The sequence below is a fragment of the Cervus canadensis genome, chromosome 24 (genome assembly GCF_019320065.1).
Source record: "Cervus canadensis isolate Bull #8, Minnesota chromosome 24, ASM1932006v1, whole genome shotgun sequence".
NCBI lineage: Eukaryota > Metazoa > Chordata > Mammalia > Artiodactyla > Cervidae > Cervus > Cervus canadensis.
Window position 1 is genome coordinate 38,782,322 of NC_057409.1, and position 27,735 is coordinate 38,810,056.

At 41.6% G+C, this 27,735-nt stretch overlaps 1 protein-coding gene across 4 annotated transcripts in view; it reads left to right on the top strand.

The window, feature by feature from the left end:
• The window catches only part of KLF7 (Kruppel like factor 7), a 100,670-nt gene that overhangs the window by 21,793 nt on the left and 51,142 nt on the right, over nucleotides 1–27,735 (top strand). For 2 of the 4 annotated variants that reach the window (XM_043446173.1, XM_043446172.1), the window contains one exon: nucleotides 19,065–19,698. In XM_043446173.1, the coding sequence (XP_043302108.1) occupies nucleotides 19,065–19,698 (634 nt within the window). The remainder of the gene's footprint in view (nucleotides 1–19,064; nucleotides 19,699–27,735) is intronic. The other 2 variants (XM_043446175.1, XM_043446174.1) reach the window with 2 other exon arrangements.

Here is a 27,735-nt window from a genome sequence, read left to right on the forward strand (position 1 = left end):
GTTGAATTAGGTCATGTGACCTATGCGAGGGAAGCCGTGACCCAGCTGGTTGGGAGTCCTAAAGCAAATCAGAAGGGACACAAGGATGGGGCTGGTGGTTTCATTTCCATGCAGGTATAACAGAGGCTCTGTGTTCTCTTCTGCTGACATTTGAAAATGTTCATTTTGGTACTTGTCCGTGACCCAGGAAAACAAGGTGAAAAATTAGCAACAGTGGGATGCTCTAAAGCTTGTGACTGAACATTTCTGTGATGTTTTTGAAACTTGCCTTGGGTTAGCCCCTTGGCGTGACTTTTTGGAAGTCTAAACCAAACAATAACTCCTTGTCATTCAGACCTAACTTGTCTCCCTCTGTGACTTCTCCTTGACCAAGGGCATGATTTTTATGGGAGTGGAGGAGGTGCTGTATCAATACTGGGTTCATCTGTAGAGCTTAGACGAATTTGCCTCCCGAGAGTTCAGACTTTAATGAAGCATCCTTTCCCTTGGAGCCAGCCTGCCTTTCTGCTGTCTTCACTCTCCACTAAGGCAGAGAGCAGAGCCTTCTCTTATGATGTTGCAGAGTTAATAATGCTGCTCTATTGATTTTGTGAGCCGCTCAGTCACAGGGGAATGTGGGGGTGGGGATGGGTCCAGCGCTCATAGTATGCTTCCTCCAACTCTCTTTCCAGCCTGGAGCTGTTGTTTTGAATCTGGAAGCTTCTCACCAGGGCTGGATTTCCAAAGGTCAAATGTGCCTGCACATTTTGTCCTTAATGAGTTAGCTCTGCCCTGGAGCCCTCCCCAAACTTGCCAGCGTTCAACCTGAGCGTAGCAACAGCAACTTCATAACCAGGTCCAATTGCTTGACGCTCCACCCTTGAGAGGTGCCAAAAGGAGCCGCTCAGTGTTATTGGCCAGGAGAATGTGGTCATAAATGCATGTCTACAGGAATGGGTGAGGTTTCCTCTTTGCTTAGAAAGCCAGAAAAACATCAACAGACAGGGGCTACAAAGGAGAAAAACACATCCAGGCGCTGAACCTTTGGTCCCCTCACCAACAAAACATTTGATGGTTTTAATGAGGAAATTCCACTTTTTTTTTCCTTAAAAAAAAAAAGGGAGATATACTTTTTAATCATCTCCTTTTTTCCTCTTGTTGTTTCTCTTTTATTCCATATTTTGTCTTCTTCCAGCTCTTGCTTTAAACCTGGTGTACACAGATCAACCAAGGAACTGATGTTTCTTTTTCTTGATGATGAGAGGTTCTTAACTTATTGTTGATCATTTTGCCTTGGCTACCAGGAAACTCAGGGCTGAATTTCATTGTGTGCTTGATATAATAGCATTTTTTAAGCTAAGATTTCTTTTAATAATATTTATCTCTTCTTTCACTCTCATTTGAAGGCTTCTTATATGTGTGTCTTAAACTAGGAGTATAAATCTGAAATGGAAAATGCCTCAGATGACTTTGTAAAACATTGGGTTCAGAAGTGTTACTTGGTAGCATTAATATGACCATTGGGCCTCACTAGTATTTTTTGAGCTCTTCGCCTTTCCCTGAATTGTCCTGGATGCTCTAAAGAAACAGCCATGGCTGTTTAGTAAATTACACTGGTAAAACTCAGCCCAGAGCAAACAAGCGGCGTCATTTTCAGCCAAAGACTGCGTTTTCTAGGCCCTGGAGTTGCGTTTGTTGCCGCCCCTTCATAGCTGCCCCGTGTATCAGGACCATCAGTCTGCTGACCCTTTTTCCAGGCACACAGCGGGGCTTTCGTGTGTCTGCCTGCTCTTTCTAGAATGCTATTACTCCCTTTCTCCACTTAACAGAAGCCCACTCATTTTTCAAGGTCCGGCTCCAATGTGACTTTTTCACGTGGCCTTTACCAACCTCTCCAGGAAAGTGAGTTGGTTCTTTTGCTGTGATGCCATAATATGTCGTTTGTCCTAATTATCAGTCACACACATACTCTCTTTAGTTGGACATATTTCTAACCCTCTGTCCCTGTTATACTGTGGGCGTCTTGTAGGCAGATATTGAGCCCTAGGACTCCCTGAAATCTCTAGCAAAGTGTCTGATGTAAAGCAGAGATTCAGTAAATAATTGTTCAGTTAATTTAAAAGAAGGACAAGACACAGTACCTGCCCCTGAAAGGCCGACAGAGTTCAAATGGGTGTAACCTGCATATATGCCAGCAAAGTTCTTTCTCCCTGGCTGTTAGCCTGCTTGACAAAGCTACCAGTTTGATCTGGTCACTTCTGAGAAGAGCACAGAATGATAAGTAATAGTGGCTCCTAATCAAGATTTTTTTTTTAATTCATTTAAGAAGAATTTACTGAGAAACTACTGCTGATACCTAGCACTGTGTTTAGCCCGAGGGAGGTTTAAAACTTGGTGCCTGGCCTCCAGGCTTCTATAGATTTGTCCGCGCTCACCCTCCCCTGCTTGACATTTCATGGCGACACCTCTGCACATTTCCCTTTCTTGTGTCAGGATTCTTCTCGAGAGCAGGGATTCCAGCTGTGTGGTGCTGGGCAAGGGTAGCTGAGCAGAAGATGAATGAAAGTGCTGCTCATTTGTGATTTCCTCCAGATGGGTCTCTCCTCAAGTAAGCAATTTCATGGAAAAACTCGGTGGAAGGTTTACTGCAGTTCCCACCCATCTCAGTTGTCATATTCTTTACACTAAATCCTGGCCCCTATATGTGCTTGAGTGTGTGAATCCTGACCTAGATTTATCAGGAAGGGCACTGATACCTACTCAAAGTGTGTGTGTGTGTGTGTGCACGCACATGTGTGTGCATGCTCAGTTGTTCAGTCATGTCCGATTCTCTGTGATCGTATGGACTGTAGCCCATCAGGCTCCTCTGTCCATGGGATTTCCCAGGCAAAAATACTGGAGTAAGTAGCCATTTTCCTCCTTTAGGGCATCTTCCTGACCCAGGGATCAAACCTGGTTCTCCTATGGCTCCTGTATTGGCAGGCGGATTCTTTACCACTGAGTCACCTGGGGATCCTTAAAAACAACACCTGTCTACCCCAGCACCTCAAGGACAACTATGTGGCCTTGTTTCCTGGGATTTCACCTGGGAGATTGGGCAGAAACTGCGGTCTACAATCTGAAATGGAGATACCTGAAGACTCCTATAAGCGGAGGGATCAGAATAGTAAAGTTTCATCTTCCACATGCTTTGCTTCCTTTAGACAAGCAAAGATTTGGTCATGAGAACCCAAAGACCAAACAGGAGGGGACTTGAAGAAGGCCACAAAGTTAGTTACATGGGAGGAGCTGGTTAAAGTCCTCCTGACTTCAGTCTGTGTTCTCTCTGTGACCCCACAGTGCCTTTGATATCTGTAAAAAGTCCCAAAGTGGAAAGGTTTTGATATCCAAGATTGATTACGAACCCCATCCCAATAAGATGCTTAATTACTTGATTTTTTAATAAAGATGGTCTTCCATGACCACACCTTTCTGAATCACAATAATGTTGCAGCCATCTTTATTCTTAGCTGACTACCAAATGATTATAGACAAAACCACTTTAAAATTAAGGTTTAGTTTCCATGTAGGGAGCAGGGCCAAGTGTCTGTTTTACCCTTGAGTTAATTTGCTGTCCAAAGTTTGATAGATCTCCTTGGTTAGAGGCGTGTCACCTGAGAAGAGGTATTGGCATCCAGGATTTTTACACAGGAATGAAATGCTTGCTGTTCATCTGTTTTGCATGCTGCTATTTTTCCTCCTCTTCTTGCTGCTTCTGTTCCTTCTGTGTCCTTTTTCAAGCTGCATGTTTTATTTGAATCTTATACAAAAGAAATGAGTGATTGATAGTACTGGTATTGAAAATAGCTTAAGGTTGAGTATTCTGAAGGGCACTGGTTGAGAGGGATGTTGAATCTGGTTTAGTCAAATATGCATTTTTATGTTTATTAAAACTAGGAAAATTTTTTTTTAATGTTGAATGGCAGGTTCAACTACCCCTTTTAAAAAATGTATCACTTAGAGTTTCCATACATTTGTCATTAATCCAATAAAAAAATAAAGCTGGGTTCTTAGTAAACCATAGTTATAAATTTTCTTAGTTCAGATCTTAATGATACTGATTCCATTTCTTTCTGTCTCATTGATGACACTTGATGTTGACAGATTGGAATGACTAAAATTCTAATTACTTTTAACAATCCAACCAAGGTTAGGAACAGCCAGAGAAAACTCAGAAATTTCCTGATAAAGGGTGTCATCAAAACTAAGACCTCTTGTTTCCTTCTTACCAGGAGAAATTACACAGAAATTACACAAATAGTTGAAAAGCTTGTGGAATGAAATTTGGGTATTGTGCTTACAATTTGGGAAGATCCTGAATCTTTGTCAGGAATCCCATTCCTTCAAGCGTACTGCAGATGGTTTGTTGAACTTTTCTATGTTTTGAGATCATGATAGAGTGTTCAGAGTTGGACCAGAAAAAGAGCCTAAGGGAAAAGCCGAAGAATCCTTTGGTTCTGTTTCTGGTTTTGTTGGTAGTACGGCTATAGAAGTATGGAAAACCCAGTTTTATTCACCAGAAAGGCTTCACCATTAATAGGAAGGGGATTTTAATCCTTGTTGTCCTCATAGGAGGACTTTAAGGTGACATGAAAACATTGACAACCATTTTCAGAAGCTTTGCACAAAGCAGTTCTCTATAAAAAAGTTATATGTCATTTCATGTGGATTGGATTGGAAAAGACCCAGTTTCACCTGGCTGCTGTCTTTATGATTTGTTCCTGATTCTGTCAGCCTGTTTTCTAGAGAAAATGGAGGGTTTCTATGGATCTCTGATTCTGTTAATCGTGGGTTCAGAGCTCAGAGTGTGTTTTCAAGAACGACATAGATAATACATCCCTGCCTCAGCAAAAGTAATCCTTTCATTCATATAGTTGTTTGCAAATCCTGATGATGTGGACGTCATTTTTATTTTCTTTTTCCAAAAAGCACATTCAAGAACTCAATTTGTTGAAGAGCAAGCCAAATATGACCAAATTTTATGACAATTGCAAATATAGACACAACATCAGAATATCTCCTTAATTAAGGCTGTGGCTCTGCTGGGGCCCACATTCCAGGATTCTCAGTTGAGAAAACATGTTTTCTTTATAGGGGAGTTTTATTAGCAGCAATGTTCCGGTATGTGATTCAGGTTAATTAATGATGTAGTCACACTGGTGTCTTGCCATAAGTTTTATCCCAGTAAGCAGGGCACTAGGAAATCTCATTGGCATATCCTGTCATGCCAAAATGGAATCCTTAATTTGAAGCATTAAAATACATCTCAGTGAGGTCTGTCAACAAGGTAGTTTAAGAATTTTTAATGTGGATGCCACCTTACACTGAGATTTCATCCGCCATAAACTATTAAAAAGTATGTGCATTGATGCCAGTGAATATATGCCATTTTGAAATATTTTGTTGGCTGATATGATTGAGATCTCACAGACCGAGACCACCCACAAGCTCTGGTGGAGTTGACCTTCAATTGTGTGAGGAGATTTGTACCAAAAACCACCTTTTCCCCATGAGAGTTTTTATTAATTTTAAATCACAGTGGCGTTTTAAAACTTAATTTATGTTGTGCATATGTAGCAACCTTCCTTGGAGGTTGAAACAACAAAGCAACTGGATTGGAAATTAGATTTTCCCCCTTATGCTGCTAATGTAGTTCTTGTTCCATTGGGACTTCCCCTTTGCATGGGCTGATGATTTCTTTGAAACTGTATGGAAATTGGTTCAGACAGGAACAAAGAGGAGAGGGGATGGCAGTGATGATTCAAATTAGTGTCTCTTCTTCAATGAGAAGAATGTGCGCCTGAAAGTGCATGTCATGCAGTACCAGGCGAGCCACCTAGGGTTAAATGAGATGCCAGAGCTACTGGAAACCAAACTTCAGGGCCTCAACACTTGATTCTTCCCTGTCAAGTTGGGTTGAATTGTTAATTTGAAATCTGCAACATGGGATTGTGGTTCAGAAATGGGCCGGGCACAGTTTTTCTTTTCTTTACTTGATGGAAAACCATCTCTTCCTTTCTCTCTCATCTGTTCCCAGCCATCATTGAAAGCTTCCTATTGCCTAACATAATAAACAAGAAAGAGAATGTTTCTGGGACTCTGGAAACAATGATGAGTTTAGGGAAAAGCATCTGAAAGACATGAAAAAGAATTACATTTCATTGTCAGTGACACGTGCACATGCTCACATACACAGGGACCCTGTACAACTTATATTCAATATTTTCACCCTTAGCTCTTGCCTAGTTCAAACACCATACCCTCTTAATTGGATTTTGGCTTACTTCCAGGTTCAGTGTTTGAGGGCTCTGTATCTCTGAGATGATCATCCTGAAATAAATAGTATCTCTCAGTAGAGATATCTTTTTATGTAAAAATCTTAAAGGGAATGGAGAGGAATGAAATGTTTTGTGTTTAGGAATTTAGGGGAAAGTCACCAGAAGGGGCCAAAACAGGAATTTCCCAGGACCTCACATATGTAAGTGGAGAGTGAGGCTATTTAAGATGGCAGAAAACAGGATCCTCGCTGCCTGTGAAATTGGAATGCACTCTTTCATGGAAAGACCAGTGAATATAGGGAGACTCATGTTGGTCACAAATGGATGTGACCCTCAAGGGCTGCAGAGACCAGTGGCCAGAGTTGCCTTTCCCAGGGAGCCCCTTTTGGGTGTAGAAATGGGAATAGATGATAGAAGATGCTTGAGCCTCTACCCTCAGTGTGTTCCCTCAGGGCACCAGTTAACAAGCACCTGTTGCGGAAGCCAGGAGAGGAGGGTGGGTTTGTTCATCTGAGTGACACTCTGAACACATGATGCAATACCGACTTCTGAGAAGAAATGCCCTCCTTGCATCTGTTTGAAATGGGCAAGTGTGAGGACCCAAGACTGATCCCTTTGTCTTGAGCAGAGACTCTGTTCTGCTCAGTCTGATGAGAATGAATCATCAGCACGTGCCTTCCCAGTGCTAACGTGTGAACGGAGGAGAAATGTTGACGGAGCCCTTTGACCTCGTGAGGTAGACTTTTTAGAATAGATTTCTTGGCTAGAGAGACCAGCTGTCATTCTCCGTGGAATTCGGCATTGACTAATGGCTTCATTGATTCCTTTATCCATTAAACTAGTATGTGTAGATGGCTTTTCCAGGCCCTGTGCTGAGTGTGGAGATTCACTGGCACATAAGCTGGAGGTCCCTACTCTGCTGGAACTTCCTTAATAGTAGGGAAGAAAGACAGTAAACATGAAAACAAATACTTTGGATCTTTCCAGGGCTTGGCAAGTAACTGAAAAGCAAATAAAACAGGGTAGTCTGATAGAGAATGAATAGGATGTTTGAGTAATTTAGGCAGATCAAAGGACTCTGAATAGGTGGCAGTTAAACCAGAACATCATAGGTTAAAAGAGAGCAGGTAATAGCAGGCACTGTGGCTCTGAGCTTGGTGTGTTTGTGTGCATGGGAGAAGGGTTAGAGGTGAGGAAGGCAAGACAAGTTCACGTAGGATCTGATTGGCCGTGGCACGTAAGTGTGACGGCAGACCACTGAAGGATTGTCAGCAAGAATTTGAGCTGGAAGGAGTCTTTGCGAGGAGGAAGTGAACTCATTTTGCGGAGAAGGAAGTGAACTCTCTGCTCAGGGCTAGTAGTTTAGTGGGAAGGGGAGAGGCAGCATCAGAAAGGGAGACATTGAACCTGATTCCCAGACCAGGCTCTTTTACCAGCAAAAAAATAAGAATTGAACATAGCAGCTTGTCCACTTGTGTTTTTCTGGCGTCTCTTCCTGGTGGTTTCCGGAGGCCAGAGGAGAAAAGATGAAGTAGCCAGAGGAAGAGGAACATTCTCTGAGATGAGGAAATGACTTTTACTTCCTACACAGGACTGCCCTATGGCCTTTTAGGAATCTAAATATGCCTCTCATTTAGGAACGCTGGGTGTATCCCAGACAGTAAGCATTTAAAACTTTATTTTTTTAATGAAAAACATTGAAGAGACAATATCACCTTTAATTATTAAAATACTGTGGAATCCTACAAGGACTGTTGTTGATTATATATACATGCATCTTGTTTCTGATGTTCTTTTGGTGAAGGAGGAAGAATTTTTGGCTTTTATCATACTCTTGGACCCCTGCCTGACCAGAATTTTGCTCAAATATGTTGGCATTTTGATGGAATTGTTTGAGAGTTGCTTCATTCACTTATTCATTGCCTCATTCATTCATTCAACAAGACAAACGGATCATGAGACAAAAACAAGTCCAGGTGTCTTTGAGGAGTCCACATTCTAGTGAAGATTAAATGCGAGTGAGGCCGATACCCATGGTGAACCAGAGGATTAGTTTCACAGTATCTGGAAACATGGGTTAGTGAGTGTCATCAGCTTCATGAGTCCCTTGTGAAGAGGCCAAAGACCACCTTTTTTCTGGGTTCTCAGCCTCCTTCCTTTCACCAGCCACTTGGGCAGCAGAGCCACATGTCTGTTCCTTTGAACCTGTTCTCAATGAGCCGTTCCCACCTTTCACCACTTTTACCCTTTCGCCACTGTTTCATGGCATCCTGGACCCTCCAGACGAGTAGGTTCCTAAGACCCCGAATCCATTCACCTGGTAGGTGAGAAAACAGCCCCATGAGGTACGTCACTGAATCTTTTCTGCTCGACAGCGTTGCTTTCCCTTGATGATTGTTTGCTGTTCTTCTTTTTCCTTTCCATGCCCTCCGTGTTCTTAGACATGCAATAAAAAGAACACATTATACTGGCTGCAGCATCCAGAGAGAGTGTTTCAGGCCCTGTTCTAGGCACTTGGCACTTGAGAGTGTTGTAGGTTTTTTTACAGATGAGGAAACTGAGGCAGAGGGGTGAGTAACTTGCCCAACAGTGAGTTGAGCTAGTAAGTAGCACAGCCTGATATTGGACCTCCGCAGTCTGTCTCCAGGGCCAACTCTTAACCCCTTCTCTTCTGCCTTTCAGAGCACTCAGGGCCAGTTTCTTTAACTGGGGTGAGCAGCCCAGTGGCACACTCACGCTGCCACCTGAAATATATGAGAAGTGGATTCCAAGTACCTCAGCTTAAGTAAATGTACAACCTTGTATGTCAGGAAAAGCCGCTCAGGGTTTGGTTTTCATTCTGGTTTTGGTTGTCATTTTTGCCGTCTGAGGAACAGAACAAACATTCCTTAGTACTTCCACCTTTAACATGCCACAGTGGAAGTTCTTGAAAACTCTCTCGGTTTTGAAAATATCCTCTGTGATCACCAATCACTAAATTGCATCTGCCACTGAGGGCCCTGATGAGAATTGAACCTGATGTTCTCGGGAAATTCAAGCTTTGACTGGGTATGTGTATGTGTGTACATTGCACACATGGGCAATTGTGCTTCAGGGTAAAAAGAAGCAATCATATATGTATATGTAATTTTTATGGGAGGTAGAGAAAGGATATATTTAATTTACCCGACTGAGGAGGATATAACAATTGTCCAGAAGGGAGTCCATAAAATGAGTTTGCTTTAAAGAAAAAAAAAAAAAAAAATCCCAGTAGCCTGAGTCAGCCTGTGCAAGTGATTTGGGAGAGGAAGGGGAGATGATGTCATGGGTTCGGCATGTTCCCATCTTGGCCACTCAGTGTGGAGGGGCCCGGGGAGTTTGGGGAGGGTGTGTGCATGTGTGTGCAGAGTTCACGGGAGCGAGTGGGGGAGTGAGTAACAGCGCGTTGTGAAACAGCATTAATAACCCCTTGTCAGACCTTTCTCTGTTACTGTGTTTTTCAGCAATTTTGGTTTGAATGAAGGCTCTCTAGCCAATTAATGTTTATTTGTTTCCTTTGGCAAGAGCCTTTGGGGGAAGGGATGAGATTGGGGAGTTGAAACATTTTTGTTTTGTTTCTGCATTTTGGAAGAAGAGGCAAGTAATGTGAGTCTGGGTTTTCAATGAGGGCTCCCCTGCCCACCCCGCCCCTCAGCCCCAACCCACCCCTTTAAGAGGCAGGAGGCAAGACGTGGCCAGCTGGTGCCTTGAACCGACACAGGTGCAGAGGCTGTGGGGGGTGGGGAGCCAAGAATAATTACAGGTTTTTGAAGCATCAGGCCCCTCCTGACACAGGCGCTCGTTGCAAAAACTGCTCTTTATGGAAAATTAGTGGTGAAGCTGAGCAACTGTCAGGATCACTGTTGTTCCCAGGAAGCATCACTCCTTGGAGGGCATGCCTTCTCCCAGGTCCATGAATTCTTGTGAGTCGCTGGGAAAGGACTTAAAGCAAGGACTGTTGGCACTCCCCTACATGGGGATGGGCTTTTCCTTTAGGGGTATCTCTTCTGCAGTTTTGTCTTTCTTAATCCACACTCTCAACCCAGAGCCAGCCCTTTGCTCTAATGGAGGATGATTTTTAATTGACTATTATTAAGGCATGAATTTTATTTTGTCCATGAAAGTGTGATGACTGAAGCAGAGACATCTCATGAAATTTCTTTTCAAGCTGTAAAGTAACACATGGGATTTCCTCCAGTGTGTGTCAAGCTAAATTGAGGCTTCGTTGGAAAGTATGTTGATAGCGGACCCAAGCATCTTCAGTGTTCTAGCTTCGATGAGCAGTGGTGTCTCTCTACCACTTGTAAGTTGAATTTAGTTTTAGTTCAGTGGCCAAGTAATAGCGAGTGACTCTCCTAAAGGGCTGATGGAGGGTAGTTGCAGTAATTGTGGACAGAAGCCAGAGTGATAGACTTCTAATTGGTGCGTTCTGAAAAGTAACATGTGGAAGAACAACCCTGAGCCAAGATAGGAAGACCTCTTATGCATGGGCCTCCTTATCCCTAGTGGACACTTAATTTTAAGGATTACAGACACTGTGAAGGAAAGTGCTATTCTAAGTTGTTGGAGGTTTGAGGAGCCTTCCTTCAAGGAGCATAAGACCTGGATCCCAGCTCTGCTTAGGTTATGTGACTTTAAAACTCGCCTTAACACTTCATTTGGATTTGTGTTGAGTTGTTTTTTTTTTACTGTACCACAACTAAGACATCCTTGGGAGATGAAACGGGTATTTGAGGCTGTTTATTTCAAAGACATTACCGTCTCCCCAAGCCTTTAATCTGGTCTCCTTTCTCCCCAGCCTCCCCATGGAAATATATACAACAAATACTTTTTTTGTATGTTGAAAATAGTTTGGGGAGTAGAAACACTGAAGAGGTTTTGGTAGAAATTTCCCAACTTTCATGTTTGTTTAGAATTCAGTTAATTTTCATAGTACTGTCTCTCAGAATTTACAAATCACTAGAGGGAAATATTTAATTTGGTTTCAGCTCCAGCAACCAGTTGATGTGAGAAACAGTGGAAAGGAATGTGATGTTACAGTGATTTCAGCACTGTGGTTATTTCGTGGAGTGAGCAGTTCTGGTAGTGATGTGTAATTCTGTTGTACCTCTGGAGTGTGCTATTAATGTGGGTTCTCTTCTTTTTTTTTTTTTTTTAACCTAATAACTGAAAAATGCAGTAAGAGATTTTCACTTACGCCATATACTTGCTTACCCACAATATCTAGATAGAATTTATTCCCTCCTAACCTTCTACCCTAATGTTTTCCCACAATGGAAGTCAAGAGAAAGTGGATGTTGGTTTAAAATCATCAGAGAAATCACTTTCTAGATCTTACAAGGTTAATTCTTGTCACCGGTTCACACATCCTGCCTGCTGTGAGTTAGGTTCAGTGTTACCTTCTCCTCCTCAAACCTGCTTTGAAATGTTGAAACCCAGGAAGATGGGCAAAGAGTTGAGGTGCTTATTATGTAAGGTTCTCCCATATGCTTACTGAGCTTGTCAAGGTGCTTCCTTTCCCTCTTCTAGTTCCTGAGAAAAATGGTAACAGAACTCTCTGGTCGTGCTTTCCACTTCCTTTTCTAAACTCTGACCTAATTTTAAAAGACTAGAAATATGACAGAACCATTACATCATATCAACCTTTGAAGGGAAAAAAAGAAATCACAAAGTTCCCATAAATATCAACTTTGCAATCCTATAGAGTTTTCAAGTTGGCTGTAGGAGTTAGAATAATAAAGATCTTGCTAAAAAGTGTAAAGTGTGAGCATAGTGAAGAGTATGTTAGAAAGAATGAATATCGTGGAAGATGGCTTTACAGAAGAAGGCCAGATTACCCTGTTGCAAGTAACTTGTCTTGTGTCGCTTTGAATTTCCATTCTGGGATGTGTGTGACGATTTCAAATCACAGAAAAGTAATTAAGCTTTGGGATATTCCCAGGAGAAAGGTAAGAGGTTCTTCTCCCTGTTTCTATACTTCAGACTCTTTGGGGACTGTGGCACCATGGTTAATAGCACGTGACAAAACCACACATAATAAATGTCACAGGGAGGGGCTCCCACGGGCAGCCATGTACACGTCACCTGGGTGTGCAGTTACCTGGGTGAGCATTCTTTCTGGGAACCAAAGTTCACCCCTTTCTTTCTAGAAGCATCGTCATCATCATAACCATCAACATCAGCAGGTCAAGGTCTGATCTCAGAAGAAGCATGATTTTGCAGGTTTCCGCAAAGGAGAATGCTGTGTCTCCCCATATTTTTGCATCTGTCTTCTTTCCCCAGATTGTTTTATCTGTTTGTATTTTTAACTCTTACATTTTTTAGAGGAATGAAGTAGGTGGGATACTTGGAATGAAGGGCAGATGGCTAACGGGAACGCAAATGACTGATGATTGATTATAAACATAAGTAGTAGTAGGTGGCATTTTATTTTGATGACTGTATGTTTCCAGAAAGAAATCATTAGCAAAATGCAATTTCTTTTATTTCTTTTTTACTCACTAACTCAAGTATATGTGGATCCAAAGACTACAAATAACTATTCCTAATGACACAGCTATTGAGCCGTGCCAAGAATATTGGACCACTGACTTTGTCTTATGTTCTAATTAAAAGATACAGAAATATTTACAGTGGTGGTGATGGATGGGGTTTGTGAGGTCAACTTAATTTTTAGAAAGTTCTTAACAACTCCACACCACTTCAAATACTTAGATATATCTCCCATCTGAGATAACAAAGGTAGAATTTAGCTCTAAAAGATTATTTTTATTGTTTGAGGCTTAAGTGATTTAAACAATATGATTATTGCTTTTAAGGAGATCATAAATCTTAATAAACCAGACATGTCACCAATTTGTGGCCCCTTAGATTAATTTTGGAGATACTGTTTAATTGTCCAGTATTGAAGAGGAATGTTTTCCAACACTTGGCAGCCAGCATATTTTCTTAACTGTATTTCCTAGACCAGGCTCCTTAAAGAGATAGACTTGATGTTGAACTTTGAATGAAAGGATAATTAGTGGGGGAGAAAATAAAAGATAGTGTCAAGTATATGGGCATGAGGGAAAGTTACGGAGAGGAAAAATAGATGAGGGAAACCCTTTAGGAGAGATGGCAAAAGTGCCTGGAGATGTTTGTAGTCTTCCCTGGCAAGTTCGTGTAAATTATAGTGAGATAAGGACTGGTTGAAAAAGAGCCATTTGGTAACCTTGGCATCATCATGCCCACATGTGACATGTTTCTTGCATACTTCTTGATCCTATGAAAGTAACTACCTCTTGATCCTCTGAAAGTAACTACAGCAGGGAGATTTTGGTGAACTGAATTTGTGCTGCAAGACTTAGATTAGCTTGTTTTCTATCAACTTCTGCCTTTGGATCCTATCATAGAAGTTGCAGATATGGCAGTAATAGATTTGAATTTTTTTTCTTTTTTAGAGACTAGGCCTCGGATTGAGGCTTCCTTGGTGGCTCAGATGGTAAAGAATCCACCTGCAATGCAGGCGACCCAGGTTCGATCCAGTATTCTTGCCTGGAGAAGTCCATGGACAGAGGAGCGTGGCCAGCTACAGTCTTTAGGGCCACAAAGAGTCAGAGACGACTGAGCGAATAACATTAATAACACTGGGTCTTGGATGATGGTTTTTAATAAGCATGTTTCAGCAAGAGGGCTCTGAAGAGAATGGAGAGAGCGTGTTAAAATATTTCAGAGTCATCAGTTCAAAACCAAATTCAGGTTATATTTGTTAGAAAACTCAAGCATGCATTTTGAAATCAAGATATTAGAGAGCCTTCACAAAACTCATCTGTGGCTCATAAATAATAAGAAAGTCACTTTGCACTTGGGCACCTTTCCTTCTCACTGCTGACTGTAGTAGATTTTTGAGATGGTGGAGGCTGATACAGTGTCTCAAGCCTTAAGCTGTACTGTCAGCTCAGGCTGAGCAAAGCCTCATTTCTCCAAGGTGAGGTACCAGACAGCCATGATTTATGTCATTAAATTGACATCTGCTGACTCCAGTTTGGAGTTTGCTGGCTAGAGTGTCTTTGGGACAGAGTAAATCTCTGTTTCTGGTAGAAAAACAAATATTCGAACTCTTATCAAAATTGACAATCTGGGGATGCTCCTAGTTTGCTGATGGGTATTTCTTTTTTCTTTCTTTCTCATTTGAAATTATTTAGACTTAACAAAAGTTGAAAAAAATGTACATAGAATTCCTATATACGTATTCCCAATTTACTTTAATATTACATAACTATAGTACAAGTCCCCTGGAGGCGGGCTTGGCAGCCCACTCCAGTATTCTTCTCTGGAGAGTCCCATGGACAGAGGACCCTGATGGACTATGGTCCGCAGGGTTTCAAAGAGTTGAACACTACTGAAGCAACTTAGCACACATGCACACATGCATGCAGATCTCTGGTTCTGGTAGAAAAATAGACATTCGAACTCTATCAAAATTTGCAATCTGGAGACACTCTGGTTTGCCAGTCAGTATTTCTTTTTTCTCTCTCATTTGAAATTATTTACATTTACAGAAGTTGCAAAAGTTGTACATAGAGTTCCTATATATATTTTCCTAGCTTACCTTAATATTACATAACCATAGTACAGATATCAGAATAAGAAATTAACATTGATAAAAATACCATGAACTAAATCTATACACTTTCTTTGAATTACATTGTTTTCCCCACCCCTGTTCTTTTTCTCATCCAGGATCTATTGAAATAGATCAGGGATCTATTGCATTTAGTTGTCTTGTCTTAGTTTCCTTCAGTCTGTGACAGCTTCTCAATCTTCCTTTGTTCCTTATGACCTTGGTACTTTTAAAGAATACTGGCTAGTTATTTTGTAGAATGGCCGTCCGTTTGTATTGGTCTGATGTTTTCTTATGATTAGATTGAGGTTATTGAACTTTTGGCAAGAGAGGCATAGAGTAATGTTGTGCCCTTTTCAGCCTATCATACCACTGGAATATGATATCAATACACTGCTAAATTTCATCATATGGTTAAGATGGTGCATGCCAGGTTTCTCTGCTATAAAATTATTATGTTTCATCTTTATAATTAATAAATGTCTTATTGGGGGGGATACTTTTAGACTAGACAAACATCTTGTTTCTCATTATACCTTCATCTATTGATTTTAACATCCATTGGTGATTCTTGCTGGAAGTCATTATTTCTTTGTTATTTGACTAGTAGCGATCTTCTATTTCCATCAATACTTCTGTGTTTATTAAATGTCATTTTACTATAAGGAGGAGCTGATCTGTCTCTTCCATTTTTTTATTCAACCATTTTTTTATATCACTGTGGATTCGTGAATATTAGTTTTATTCCATGGGTTAGAATCTGTTATTATCATTATTCATCTTTATTGCTCGAATTCCCTAGATTTGAGCTTTGAGAACTCCTTCAAGTTGGCTCATGTGTCTTTTTGACATACACCCATCACTTTATGATAACTTTTTACCTTATGGTACAACAAGATACTCCAGACTCATCTTTATTTTCTTTGCCTCAGGCCTTTCAATCAACTTTCCCTCCTGGGTTCTCCTTATTGGATAATGATATTTAGAAACCAAGATCTTGATGGCAAGTGTGCTCACTATTATTGGGGTGTCTTTGCTTGTGGATTCTTCTGATTGACAGAGCCAGGAAATACATACATGTATACACATACATACAAACACACCTTTATTACTATATGTATCTCTGTGTGAATATGTATTGAAATCTCTGAATAAATATTGAAACCACAAATTCCAATTAAACATCATAGGTGTTTCTTAAGGGACTTCTTGTAATTATTTTTTTAAAATATGAGAGATAAACTATCTCTTTTGCTTGGAAATAATCTAACAATGAAATAAATACTCCTCATCCTTAATATTTTATTCTCCAGCACTCCTGATGAGTTTCTGATCGACAAAATCTTCTTTCCTAAAGAAAAAAAAAAAAAAAATCTTTTCTATCTAAGCTTCATCACCAGCAGATATTACAAGAAATAGATTTCTCAAGACAACAATATCCCATAATAATTTCAGAGGGCTATCCAGCATATTTTGATCGGTTCTCATGCTTCTGTAGCTCTCAGATGGAATAGAATGCCTTGTATTAGGATTGCAAGAGATAACCTCTCTTCATGATCCAGATTTTCCCATATTTAAGTGATGAGAAGTATCTCCATCCTTAGGTGACTAGTATGATCTGTGTGTTCTGGGATTCAAACTAGGGCATACTGGGAAGGTTAATTTTTATCCTCCCTGAAGAGTGTGTAAATGCATTTATAGGATCTCAGTTCCTCAGAACTCTGAATATGAAGAGATCTGAGCCTCCTATTAGTAACAATCATAATTTCTTAGTGACTTTTGAACCTTTGAGCTAAAAACTGTACAAGAGTATATGACATCCAAAAGCCCTATCCATAGACACTGGTGACTGTGAAATAGTTCCTATGTGTGAGGACCTGTCTCAAGGACCTCTTCTAGCCCATGATTCAGCTGACTTCCCCCTGGAACATATTTGTGCCTCAAAGGTCTGGTTCTACTCTTTGAACAAAGCTAAAGGAGCATTGTGTTCTAGAAGACATGTATTAGTGGTCATATCTAGCTTCGGCGTAGTCCAGATTAAGGTCAGCAGGTAGCTTTTGTACAGTGGAGTGGAATAGAATGATTAAAAATAATAGTATAAAGTTGATTTATCTTTGGTTGATAGACATTGTGTACCTGATGGGTACCAGACACTGTTCTTGGTACGTGATGGTTTAAAAAGGGAAGGGAAGGTTAAAGGAGGTTTTGTGGGGGGGGGGGGGGTAATATAATTCAGAAGTGAATTGACTGGGGCTGAGACTGGGGGTTTTAATGGAAAGAAGTAAATGATAGTTTTTAGCAATGAGATGGGAAAAGGAAAGGAAAAAATCTTTGAAACATAGAATTCAAAAAAGGGACAAATAAGGATAAGAGAAATTTCTAGACCTGAGAAGGTGGTAGTATTGGTTTTAGATATAAAGTGGTGGGAAGCTACTCAGCAAGAGCTATTATTTAATCAATACGCAAAATAGAATCAAGCTTAGTTTTCCAATAAGCTTTCCTTGATTAACACCTCCATAACATAGAGTACAGAATTCATTGTCCACTCATCCCTTAAGAACTTGTCAGCATACTTTATTGTTATGTTATTTGTTATCACTTTGCTTGTAAATTCATGTAAATTTTAGCTTGTAATTGTTTATTCTGTGTGTATGTCACATGAATCTGTTACTATGTCATCCTCTAACACAGAAAGCCTTGCACCTTGCTGTGAACACAGTAGTTGAATGAACACTTGTGACATGAGTATTGAATGAAAATTGGAACCATTCATTAGTTTATACTATTAAAAATCAGCAGTGAGACCCAAAGGTGATTCATCATTAAAAATCTGCTTTTCTTATTCAGTAATGCAGTTTTACCAGAAGGCTGATTAAAAACCAATCTTTTGAAATGTCACCAAAATAAAATCGTTGACAGATACAACACAACCAGGTATATCATTAAAATTTATTCTTAACAGAATAAAAGCCTAGAATCACAACACTGGTTGAAAACATAGAAGTGCTAGAGAGCCAGAGAATTAGGAGCTAGTCAGATTTTAAATTAGCCAGCAGTGTTTCTTTGTTGAAGCCCCAGAAGTTAGAACAAATTGAACTGGTGGCGTATGTTAGGACTGGGCTTGCCAGGTGGCACTAGTGGCAAAGAACCTGCCAGCCAGTGCAGGAGACATAAGAGACACGGGTTCAGTCCCTGGGTCAGGAAGATCCCCTAGAGGAGGGCATGACCCCCCACTCCAGTATTCTGGCCTGGAGAATCCCATGGACAGAGGAGCCTGGCAGGCTACAGTCCATAGGGTCACAAAGTGTCAGACACACCTGAAGTAACTCAGCACACGTAAGTTAGGACTATGGTTTTCTACCAGATTCTGAAAGAGCAGGGTTAAGTGAAGAGCGCTTTCAGATTATAAACTTAAATATCCATTTTTGCCATAAAACACTTCTACCATCTTACAAAGACTTACGAGCACCATGGATGAAAATTTGTTGAAACTCTGAACTTTTCTGATTTTATTTTTCTTACCTCACTTCTTTACCAGGTGAAAACTTTATATTGATATAGATTAGTGTCTTTTTCTTTAACAATTCAAATAGCTGTGTTTGAACTTATTTTTATCACGTAGACAGAGATGTCAAACTATTGTAATGGGACTCAGGCTTCTTGCCACGCAATACGTAGCGATTGTGCTTTGTGATTTGCCAAAGTCTGTTTGAAAGATGAAGTTGGACTGTGGGGAGTCTTACCTTGCTATGAAAACCTCATCTGATTTTGTTTGCTTCATGCTTGCATAAGGCCTCCTAGGGAGGCTTAGAGCATCTCACCTACTGAATTGGGTTGTGGGATGTGAGGTCATTTTAACATTGAATATTCTCAGGGAACTTGATGGTGTGAGACAGCCCTTCTGGGTTTCTAGTTCCCCATTAACTGTAGTAGTTGAGCTCATATGATGTAACCCTTGTGAACCCTTCAGAAGTGTCCAGGGAGAAAAATAACAAGGTCAGACCCTTCACCAAGAAAATTTCAGATACGGGCCAGGAAGCATCCTCTGTTCCTTCCTGTAGATTCCTCCTCAGCCTGTCAACATGTGGTCCCCTGGTGTTCTTTGCTTCTGATGGCTGTTTCTCTCCCTCCCTCCTTGCCCTCTGCAGACATGCCTTGAATTGGAACGCTACCTGCAGACAGAGCCCAGGAGGATCTCGGAGACCTTCGGTGAGGACTTGGACTGTTTCCTCCGCGCTTCTCCTCCCCCATGCATCGAGGAGAGCTTCCGGCGCTTAGACCCCCTGCTGCTCCCCGTGGAAGCGACCATCTGCGAGAAGAGCTCGGCCGTGGACATTCTGCTCTCTCGGGACAAGTTGCTATCTGAGACCTGCCTCAGCCTCCAGCCAACCAGCTCTTCTCTAGACAGCTACACAGCCGTCAACCAGGCCCAGCTCAACGCAGTGACCTCATTAACGCCCCCATCGTCCCCTGAGCTCAGCCGCCATCTGGTGAAAACCTCACAGACTCTCTCAGCCGTGGATGGCACAGTGACGTTGAAACTGGTGGCCAAGAAGGCTGCGCTCGGCTCCGTCAAGGTGGGAGGGGTGGCAACGGCGGCGGCAGCCGTGGCGGCAGCTGGGACAGTTAAGAGTGGACAGAGCGAGAGTGATCACGGAGGGGTAGGGGCCGAGGCGTGCCCCGAAAACAAGAAGAGGGTTCATCGCTGTCAGTTTAACGGGTGCCGGAAGGTTTATACAAAAAGCTCCCACTTAAAGGCCCACCAGAGGACTCACACAGGTAGTGGTACAAGTTGGCCGCACGTGGTTTCTTCTTTTTCCTCCTTTAGCCTCGTGGGGGGACGGGCTGCTCTCTGTTCCGAGACGTGGCATCCATGCCAGCTAGGAGGTGTAGAGAGGCAGGCGGGCCCGGGAGGGAAGCCAAGTGACTCACCTGTTAACCTTAGGATCTCCAGGTGTCCCCGGCACCAGACGTGGGTTTGTCCCTCGCTGGCTTGGAGATCCTTTCAGAGGGCAATGCCAGCCTCAGTGTGGTATCAGACACTGCTGAGGATGCCCGACAGGGGTTCTGGTGGTGTGACTCACAGCCGTACGTGATGTATGCACCTGGCACTTCCCTGACACTTTTTGTTGTTTTATCGGGGTGATTCTGCAGTTTTGATCAACACTGGAATCTGAGAAGTTACCTTGGAGAGAATTCGCAATTGAACAAGGTAGCCAGGGTGTCCCTATTTACTCTTTTTCCAGCATCCCTGATTTTTCATCAAAGTCACCAACAGCAGGAGGGTTTCAGAGTTCATTAGATGTGATCATTCTATAATTAATTGGCATCTCCTCTTTTGCATTGTTCTCTGGCGCGTGCTTTATGGAGAGATGGCAGAATTGCTTTTTAATGAGCTTGTTACAGCGAAGTTGCTAAAGTGATTACATTGCTATGTGTGTGGTAAGGGCGGTGGGGACCAGCAGGGACTGTATAGTTTACTCAGGACTTCCGTGGTGACTCCCCGGACTCATAGTGATCTTGGGAGCGATGGGATAATTTAGAAGAGTGGGGTTTGTGAAGAAAAGAATGAGATTAGCATTTTCCTTGAATCTGCTCTTTGTCCTCTGCTTTGAGGTAGAAACTTAGGGCTGGTGTCTGTTCTTGGGGTTAGCATTGTAGGAACAATTACTGTCATTAGTGGTTTTTAAATGAGTCCCTGAAAGGATATTGCCAGTATGTTTTTTTCAAACTGTGTGCACAATACCAGCTGAACGGGGAAGAGCTCCGAAAGTGTAAGTAGCAGAATCAGAGTGTTGCTGGGAGGAAATGGGTGATTAGATCCAGGCTGGGAGATGTGTCTGGAGAGAGTTCTTCTCCTTGGGCTTGCTGCTTGCCTTCTGGGCGCTCTGTGGTGACTTGCAGAGTGTGTTACCAGAGAGGTGTGCAGTGCACGGATCATTGGTTGGAAAATGGGGAACCCTAGGTTCTAGTCCTAGTACTGTCACTAACTAGCTTTGTCATCTTGAACACAGCCCTTTACCTCACGGGTGGCCTCATTCTCTACAGCTGCCAAACAATTTGGCTTTTGAGGCCCCTTTCAGCTCTAATGTTCTTGGGGGAGGCAGTTTTGGGAAATGTCTTTGTGTAGAACAGAGGAGCTTCCCTGAGGTAGGAGTGTATAATGTGTGTCTTGAAACCATCACCACCTTGAATTTCAAGGTCATTCCCATGGGAGGATGATAGCGGACAGTGTTTCGTCACAGCATAAGACTTAGGCATGTTTTCCTCTCATTTCAAACTGACTTTTGCTTGTGGTCCTTGCTTGGTTCATGGAAAGTTATCCTAAGGTTACTTTTGAACTCGTGGCTCAGGTTCAAGTCCCACTCATGGTTCCTTTTGGAGTTTGAGTTCGCGTCCTCCAGTCCACATACTTCAAGGCAAAAGCTTCCTGCTGCTGTCAACTTTTTCTTTTTTTCACCTGTCTGGTATTGTTCTGGAGGTTAGTTTTATTTATTTGTCTTTCTCAAATCAGTGAGTAAAGTAACTAGAAGACATTGCAGGCTCCCAGGATTCAGCCGTGACTCATCTCCTGTTCCCCCCAGGAAACCAAAGAAGGCAGGATGAGGCGAGAAGGTTGAGCTTTGTTGGGGGTATGGAATTCATGGTTATGAGCACATTTTTCAAATTATTGACATGAAGACAGGCTATGTCCTGCCTCGTTTGGAGGCTGGGCATCTCTGGGGAAGCAGAGATTCTTTTGGGCGGGCGGGGGGGGTTGGTGAGTCCAGAGCATTTGCTTCTTTTTCCTGTCCCCTCTTTCTAATGGATGTGTTAGGAGGATAACTCTGAGAAGTGATGCATCTTCTGTGCTTTGTTTTTTGGGCATTGTCTACTCAGAGTGATTATCAAGGTGGAGCTCATTATGTTTCCCAGCACCTGCAACCACTTGCCCTATAGTGGATTAAAGTGGAAAGAATCCTCCCTGTGGGGAATTTATCCAAGAAGACACCTTGCATTATTGGGAAGGCAGCACTGCAGGGCAGTTAAGAGCAGGGCTTTGCAGTCAGGGAGACTCAGGTTTGAATTCTGGCTCTACAGCTTTCTAGATTTATGACCTGGATACCTGATGCATCTTCCCTGAGTCTCAGTTTCCTCTCTGTAAAACAGGGATAATTTACCTCCTAGATTGTTTTGAAAATTAAATGAGTAAATATATGTAAAGTGAAAGTTGCTCAGTTGTGTCCGACTCTTTGGGATCCCATGGACTGTAGCCTGCTAGGCTCCTCTGTCCCTGGAATTCTCTATGCAGGAGTACTGGAATGGGTTGCCATTTCTTCCTCCAGGGGATCTTCCCAACCCAGGGATTGAAACCAGGTCTCTTGCATTGCAGGCAGATTCTTTACCTTGAGCCACCAGGGAAGCCCAAATATATGTAAACTACTTGGCAGATGGTAAGAGCTCATTAAAGACAGTAATAGGGTTGGTTGTAGTCCTGACTATTGCGATGATATTGATTAATGATGATTTTGTGGAAAAAAAGAAAAACAGCTTTATGTAAACTAGAAATAAACCACTTGAAGTTAAATGCCACTAAAAAGCAAGAAGCTTTTCTTTCCTCACTTCCGTAATTTCAGTGTCCGGGTGGTGATGCACGGCCACTCGTCATAGAAGATGCAATTGGACATGCAGACATTGACCCATTGAAGTTGGCAGTAATGTAGAACACAGCTTTCCTAAGACAACACAGGAAGCAATGACCTTGCACCCTCCAGAAGCATTCTGCCAGTAAAACCTTGTGCAGAGACAAACATGGAGGGAAAAGCAGGTGCTGTAAGAAAGAGAAATAGACAGGAGGGGAGGCAGAGGTGGAGATGGGCGATGAGGAGAGGGAATCTGAATTAATTTGGATTAAATAGATGAGAATCAGTATTTATTTGGAATTGGTGTGAAGGGGGCACAGGGGAACTGAAAACAAAAGTGATAATTTATGTGGTGTGGATGAACTAAGAATAATGAAAACAGCATGAAGGATGGAATCAAATTAAGTGCAAACATATCAAGGAAGTGGACTAGCAAAAGCATGGGGGCAAAGGTATATGGTGATGAGAATTTAGGTTGGAGGCAAGGCCACTGATAGAAAGAAATGAAAAAGGAAGGGCTGCTGACCAAGCGTTGAAATGAAGCTCTGATTGGATTCAGAGCTCTGGATTCAGGCAAGCTGTTTTAACACAGGGCTCACTTTAATTCAATGAAAATATTTTCTTATCTTTCAGCTGGGGAAGTGTTTTGGGACATAAAAAGAGAGAGAGAGAGAAAAAAAAAGTTCCAGAGAAAGAGAGGAAATACTGGCATTTTGTTCTCTGGAGTTATATATATGCTCTATCTCTTTTATATGGTAATATGTTGAAAAAGAGACACACTTGCAAAAATGAAATAAACTGTGTGGGTCTCAGTCTATGCATAAAGAAAGACAATACGTTGTTGGTAACATGGATTTCCTTGCAATGAATAATTTTTAAAAGTGTTATTCATTTCATCTTTATATAGATAGATTTTACTGAGCTGGAAAAGATATGCTGCTGCTGCTGCTTTTTTTGTCCTTCTGTGGCTGTTTTTTTTGAGGATGCTGAATCCTTCAAACTTTTTGCCCTGGAGGATGTTAGGCAATGAGGTGATTTTTCTTTTTTTCAGGTAGCAGATGTTCAAATTGGAAGCTAGGGCACAAATACTAGTTGCCCAAGGAGCTGAAGTGAGGGATGGGGGAGCCAGGCTGGGGGTGGCTGAAGATGAGGCAGGGGCTGGGACAAAGGGAATATTGTGAAGTAGCAGAATCTAAGAGAAAGGAAGCATATAAAAATGGACATATGGTTTATTCATTGGGAAGAGCACTTAGTGCTGACATGAGAGTAAAAATGTCCTTTAGCAGCCAAGCCATTACAGACCTTTCTCTTCCACTCTGTTTTCTGGTCTTTGTATGATATGTTTTTCTTTCTCAATAAGTCAACCATTATGTTCACAGTTTTATTCGTCTTCTTGGAGACAGCTAAATAATCCTAAAATTTTGTTGCAGGGAAATCCCTCACTTTCTGTTTTTAAAATACCACTTTATTATGTTTATTTTCAGCAAAAATCAATTTGTTAAAATGTTGGTAGTTTCTATTCAAAAAAAACAAAGAATAATTTTCCACATTTCTTCTTGATCATTTCTGAGAAGGAAAAAAAGCCTGTGATTGAAATGGAGCTTTATGTTAAGTGAGCAGACGTCTGTAATATGAAAATTCATATAAAATCATGTTCACATTTACACTGTTAAGATGAGTCATATTGGTAAAGTCAGGACAAAGGCCAGCGGTAAAATCTTTGATTCTTGGTCATAGAGCAGGGAGCAAGGAGGCCATGTGCTGTCTTCTGCTGCTTGGACAAGGGCTCTCCATAGACTGGAGTTGCTTTTGCCTAATCCATGGGTGGTGATAGAACATTCTAGGTTTTGCACTGAAAGATATAAAGGTATCCTTTTTAGGTGAAAAGATAAAATGACTGCAATTTACTTAGCATTTGATACCTGCTTTGAGGCAGGTCATAATGAATCATAATGTCACACAATCTCTAAGTTTAATTAGGATTTAGGGAAATTGTTTTTAAATGGAAAGGTGGCTAAAAACATTATGAACAAAAAGATGGGTATCAGTTCAGTTCAGTTGCTCAGTCGTGTCCAATTCTTTGCGACCCCATGGACTGCAGCACACCAGGCCTCCCTGTCCATCGCCAATTCCTGGAGTTTACTCAGACTCATGGCCATTGACTCCGTGATTCCTTCCAACCATCTCATCATCTGTCATCCCCTTCTCCTCCTGCCTTCCATCTTTCCCAGCGTCAGGGTCTTTTCAAATGAGTCAGTTCTTCGCGTTAGGTAGCCAAAGTATTGGAGTTTCAGCTTCTGCATCAGTCCTTCCAATGAATGTTCAGGACTGATCTCCTCTAGGATGGACTGGTTGGATCTCCTTGCAGTCCAAGGGACTCTCAAGAGTCTTCTCCAACACCACAGTTCAAAAGCGTCAATTCTTCTATGCTCAGCTTTCTTTATCGTCCAGCTCTCACATCTATACATGACTACTGGAAAAACAATAGCTTTGACTAGACGGACCTTTGTTGGTAAAGTAACGTCTCTGCTTTTTAATATGCTGTCTAGGTTGGTCATAACTTTTCTTCCAAGGAGCAAGCATCTTTTAATTTCATGGCTGCAGTCACCATCTGCAATGATTTTGGAGCCCAAAAAAATAAAGTCTCTCACTGTTTCCATTGTTTCCCCATCTACTTGCCATGAAGTGATGGGACCAGATGCCATCATCTTAGTTTTCTGAATGTTGAGCTTTAAGCCAACTTTTTCACTCTCCTCTTTCACTTTCATCAAGAGGCTTTTTAGTTTCTCTCTTCACTTTCTGCCATAAGGGTGGTATCATCTACATATCTGAGGTTATTGATATTTCTCCTGGCAATCTTGATTCCAGCTTGTGCTTCATCCAGCCCAGCATTTTGCATGATGTACTCTGCATAGAAGTTAAATAGGCAGGGTAACAATATACAGCCTTGACATACAGCTTTTCCTATTTGGAACCAGTCTGTTGTTCCATGTCCAGTTCTAACTGTTGCTTCCTGACCTGCATACAGATTTCTCAAGAGGCAGGTCAGGTGGTCTGGTATTCCCATCTCTTTGAGAATATTCCACAGTTTGTTGTGATCCACACAGTCAAAGGCTTTGGCCTAGTCAATAAAGCAGAAGTAGATGTTTTTCTGGAGCTCTCTTGCTTTTGTGATGCTCCAATGGATATTGGCAATTTTATCTCTGGTTCCTCTGCCTTTTGAAATTCAGCTTGAACATCTGAAAGTTTACGGTTCAACGTACTATTGAAGCCTGGCTTGGAGAATTTTGATCATTACTTTGCTAGCGTGTGAGATGAGTGCAATTGTGTGGTAGTTTGAGCATTCTTTGGGATTGGAATGGAAACTGACCTTTTCCAGTCCTGTGGACACTGCTGAGTTTTCCAAACTGGCTGGCATATTGAGTGCAGCACTTTAACAGCATCATTTTTAGGATTTGAAATAGCTCAACTGGAATTCCATCACTTCCACTAGCTTTGTTCATGGTGATGCTTCCTAAGGCGCACTTGACTTTGCATTCCAGCATGTCTGGCTCTAGGTGAGTGATCACACCATCATGATTATCTGGGTCATGAAGATCTAGTTTGTACAGTTCTTCTGTGCATTCTTGTCAACTCTTCTTAATAGCTTCTGCTTGTGTTAGGTCCATTACCATTTCTCTCCTTTATTTTGCCCATCTTTGCATGAAATGTTCCCTTGGTATCTCTAATTTTCTTGAAGAGATCTCTAGGCTTTCCCATTCTATTGTTTTCCTCTATTTCTTTGCACTGATCTCTAGGAAGGCTTTCTTATCTCTCCTTGCTATTCTTTGGAACTCTGCATTCAAATAAGTATATTTTTCCTTTTCTTCTTTGCCTTTCGTTTCTCTTCTTTTCACAGCTATTTGTAAGGCCTCCTCAGACAACCATTTTGCCTTTTTGCATTTCTTTTTCTTGGGGATGATCTTGATCCCTGCCTCTTGTACAGTGTCAGGATGGGTATAGTGTTTAAGAGATAAACAAAAGTGCTTTAATGAAATATTGAAATATAATTTATTTTATTTATTCAGTAAGCACTTATAAAAACTTATTATATAATGTCAGATAATGTTCAGAGTATTAAGAAACAAAATTCAACTGAGTAAATTTTAAAGATCTCACTGGCTTTATTCAGTGATTCATGAATTGGGCAGCATCTCATCTAGCATTTATAGGGAGGAGCTCTGAAATGCTATAAGGGACTTCCCCAGTGGTTCAGCTGGTAAAAGCATCTGCCTACAATGCAGGAGACCTGGGTTCGATCCCTGGTTTGGGAAGATCCCTTGGAGAAAGAAATGGCAACCCACTCCAGTACTCTTGCCTGAAAAATCCCATGGATGGAGGAGCCTGATAGGCTACAGTCTATGGGGTCGCAAAGTCAGACACGGCTGAGCGACTTCGCTTTCTTTCTGATATGCTATACAAAGTGAAAGACTTTTTATAGGGGCAACCTGGACAAGGAAGTTATACCAGCAAAGAGCTGGTGGTTTGTGACAGGGTCACCTTCCTTTAGGGAATGGTAGGGGTCTGTGAGTCAGATAACCTCACTAGTTCTGACCTGGCCATTCCAGATTGCCTGATTTAAGATTCTATTCCTGGGAGAGGCTGAATCTATATTAAATTTGTAAGTTTCAGCTTGGTGAAGTAGGGCTTAGCACAAGTGACTCCATTTTGGGCCAGTTGTGTCTTTTTTAACAATTCCCCTATTTTGATCAGACTTAGCCTGAGATATGTGATAAAAATTTAAAGCACCACATGCCACTCCAAGCTACTGCTCTGAAGGTCTCCCAGTTTTTGCTGATTCTCTGTGTGCTATTCACAGATCATGACTTCAGGTTCACCTGTTTTAAGTTGGTCATTCTCTTCATCCGTTTTCTGCCATTTCTTTCGTAGGGTATCGTTTGGTGGTCAGTGGCTGCAAACATGCACTTAAACATGCATTTAAAGTGCATTGGGAAGACTGTTAGGATTATTATAAGCAAGACAATTCTCAGTGTCTGGAGTGCACTTCAGAGCCATGGTCCCCAAGACCCAAGCCAATCAAAATTAAATATGTCAGAGAAAGGTCTTATTAAAGCAATCACTTTTTAAAGCCGAGTAGCTTGTTCCGTGATTTTATGAAGCTGAGTTTCAGCTTCCCCAGAAGGGTTAACGCAGGTGC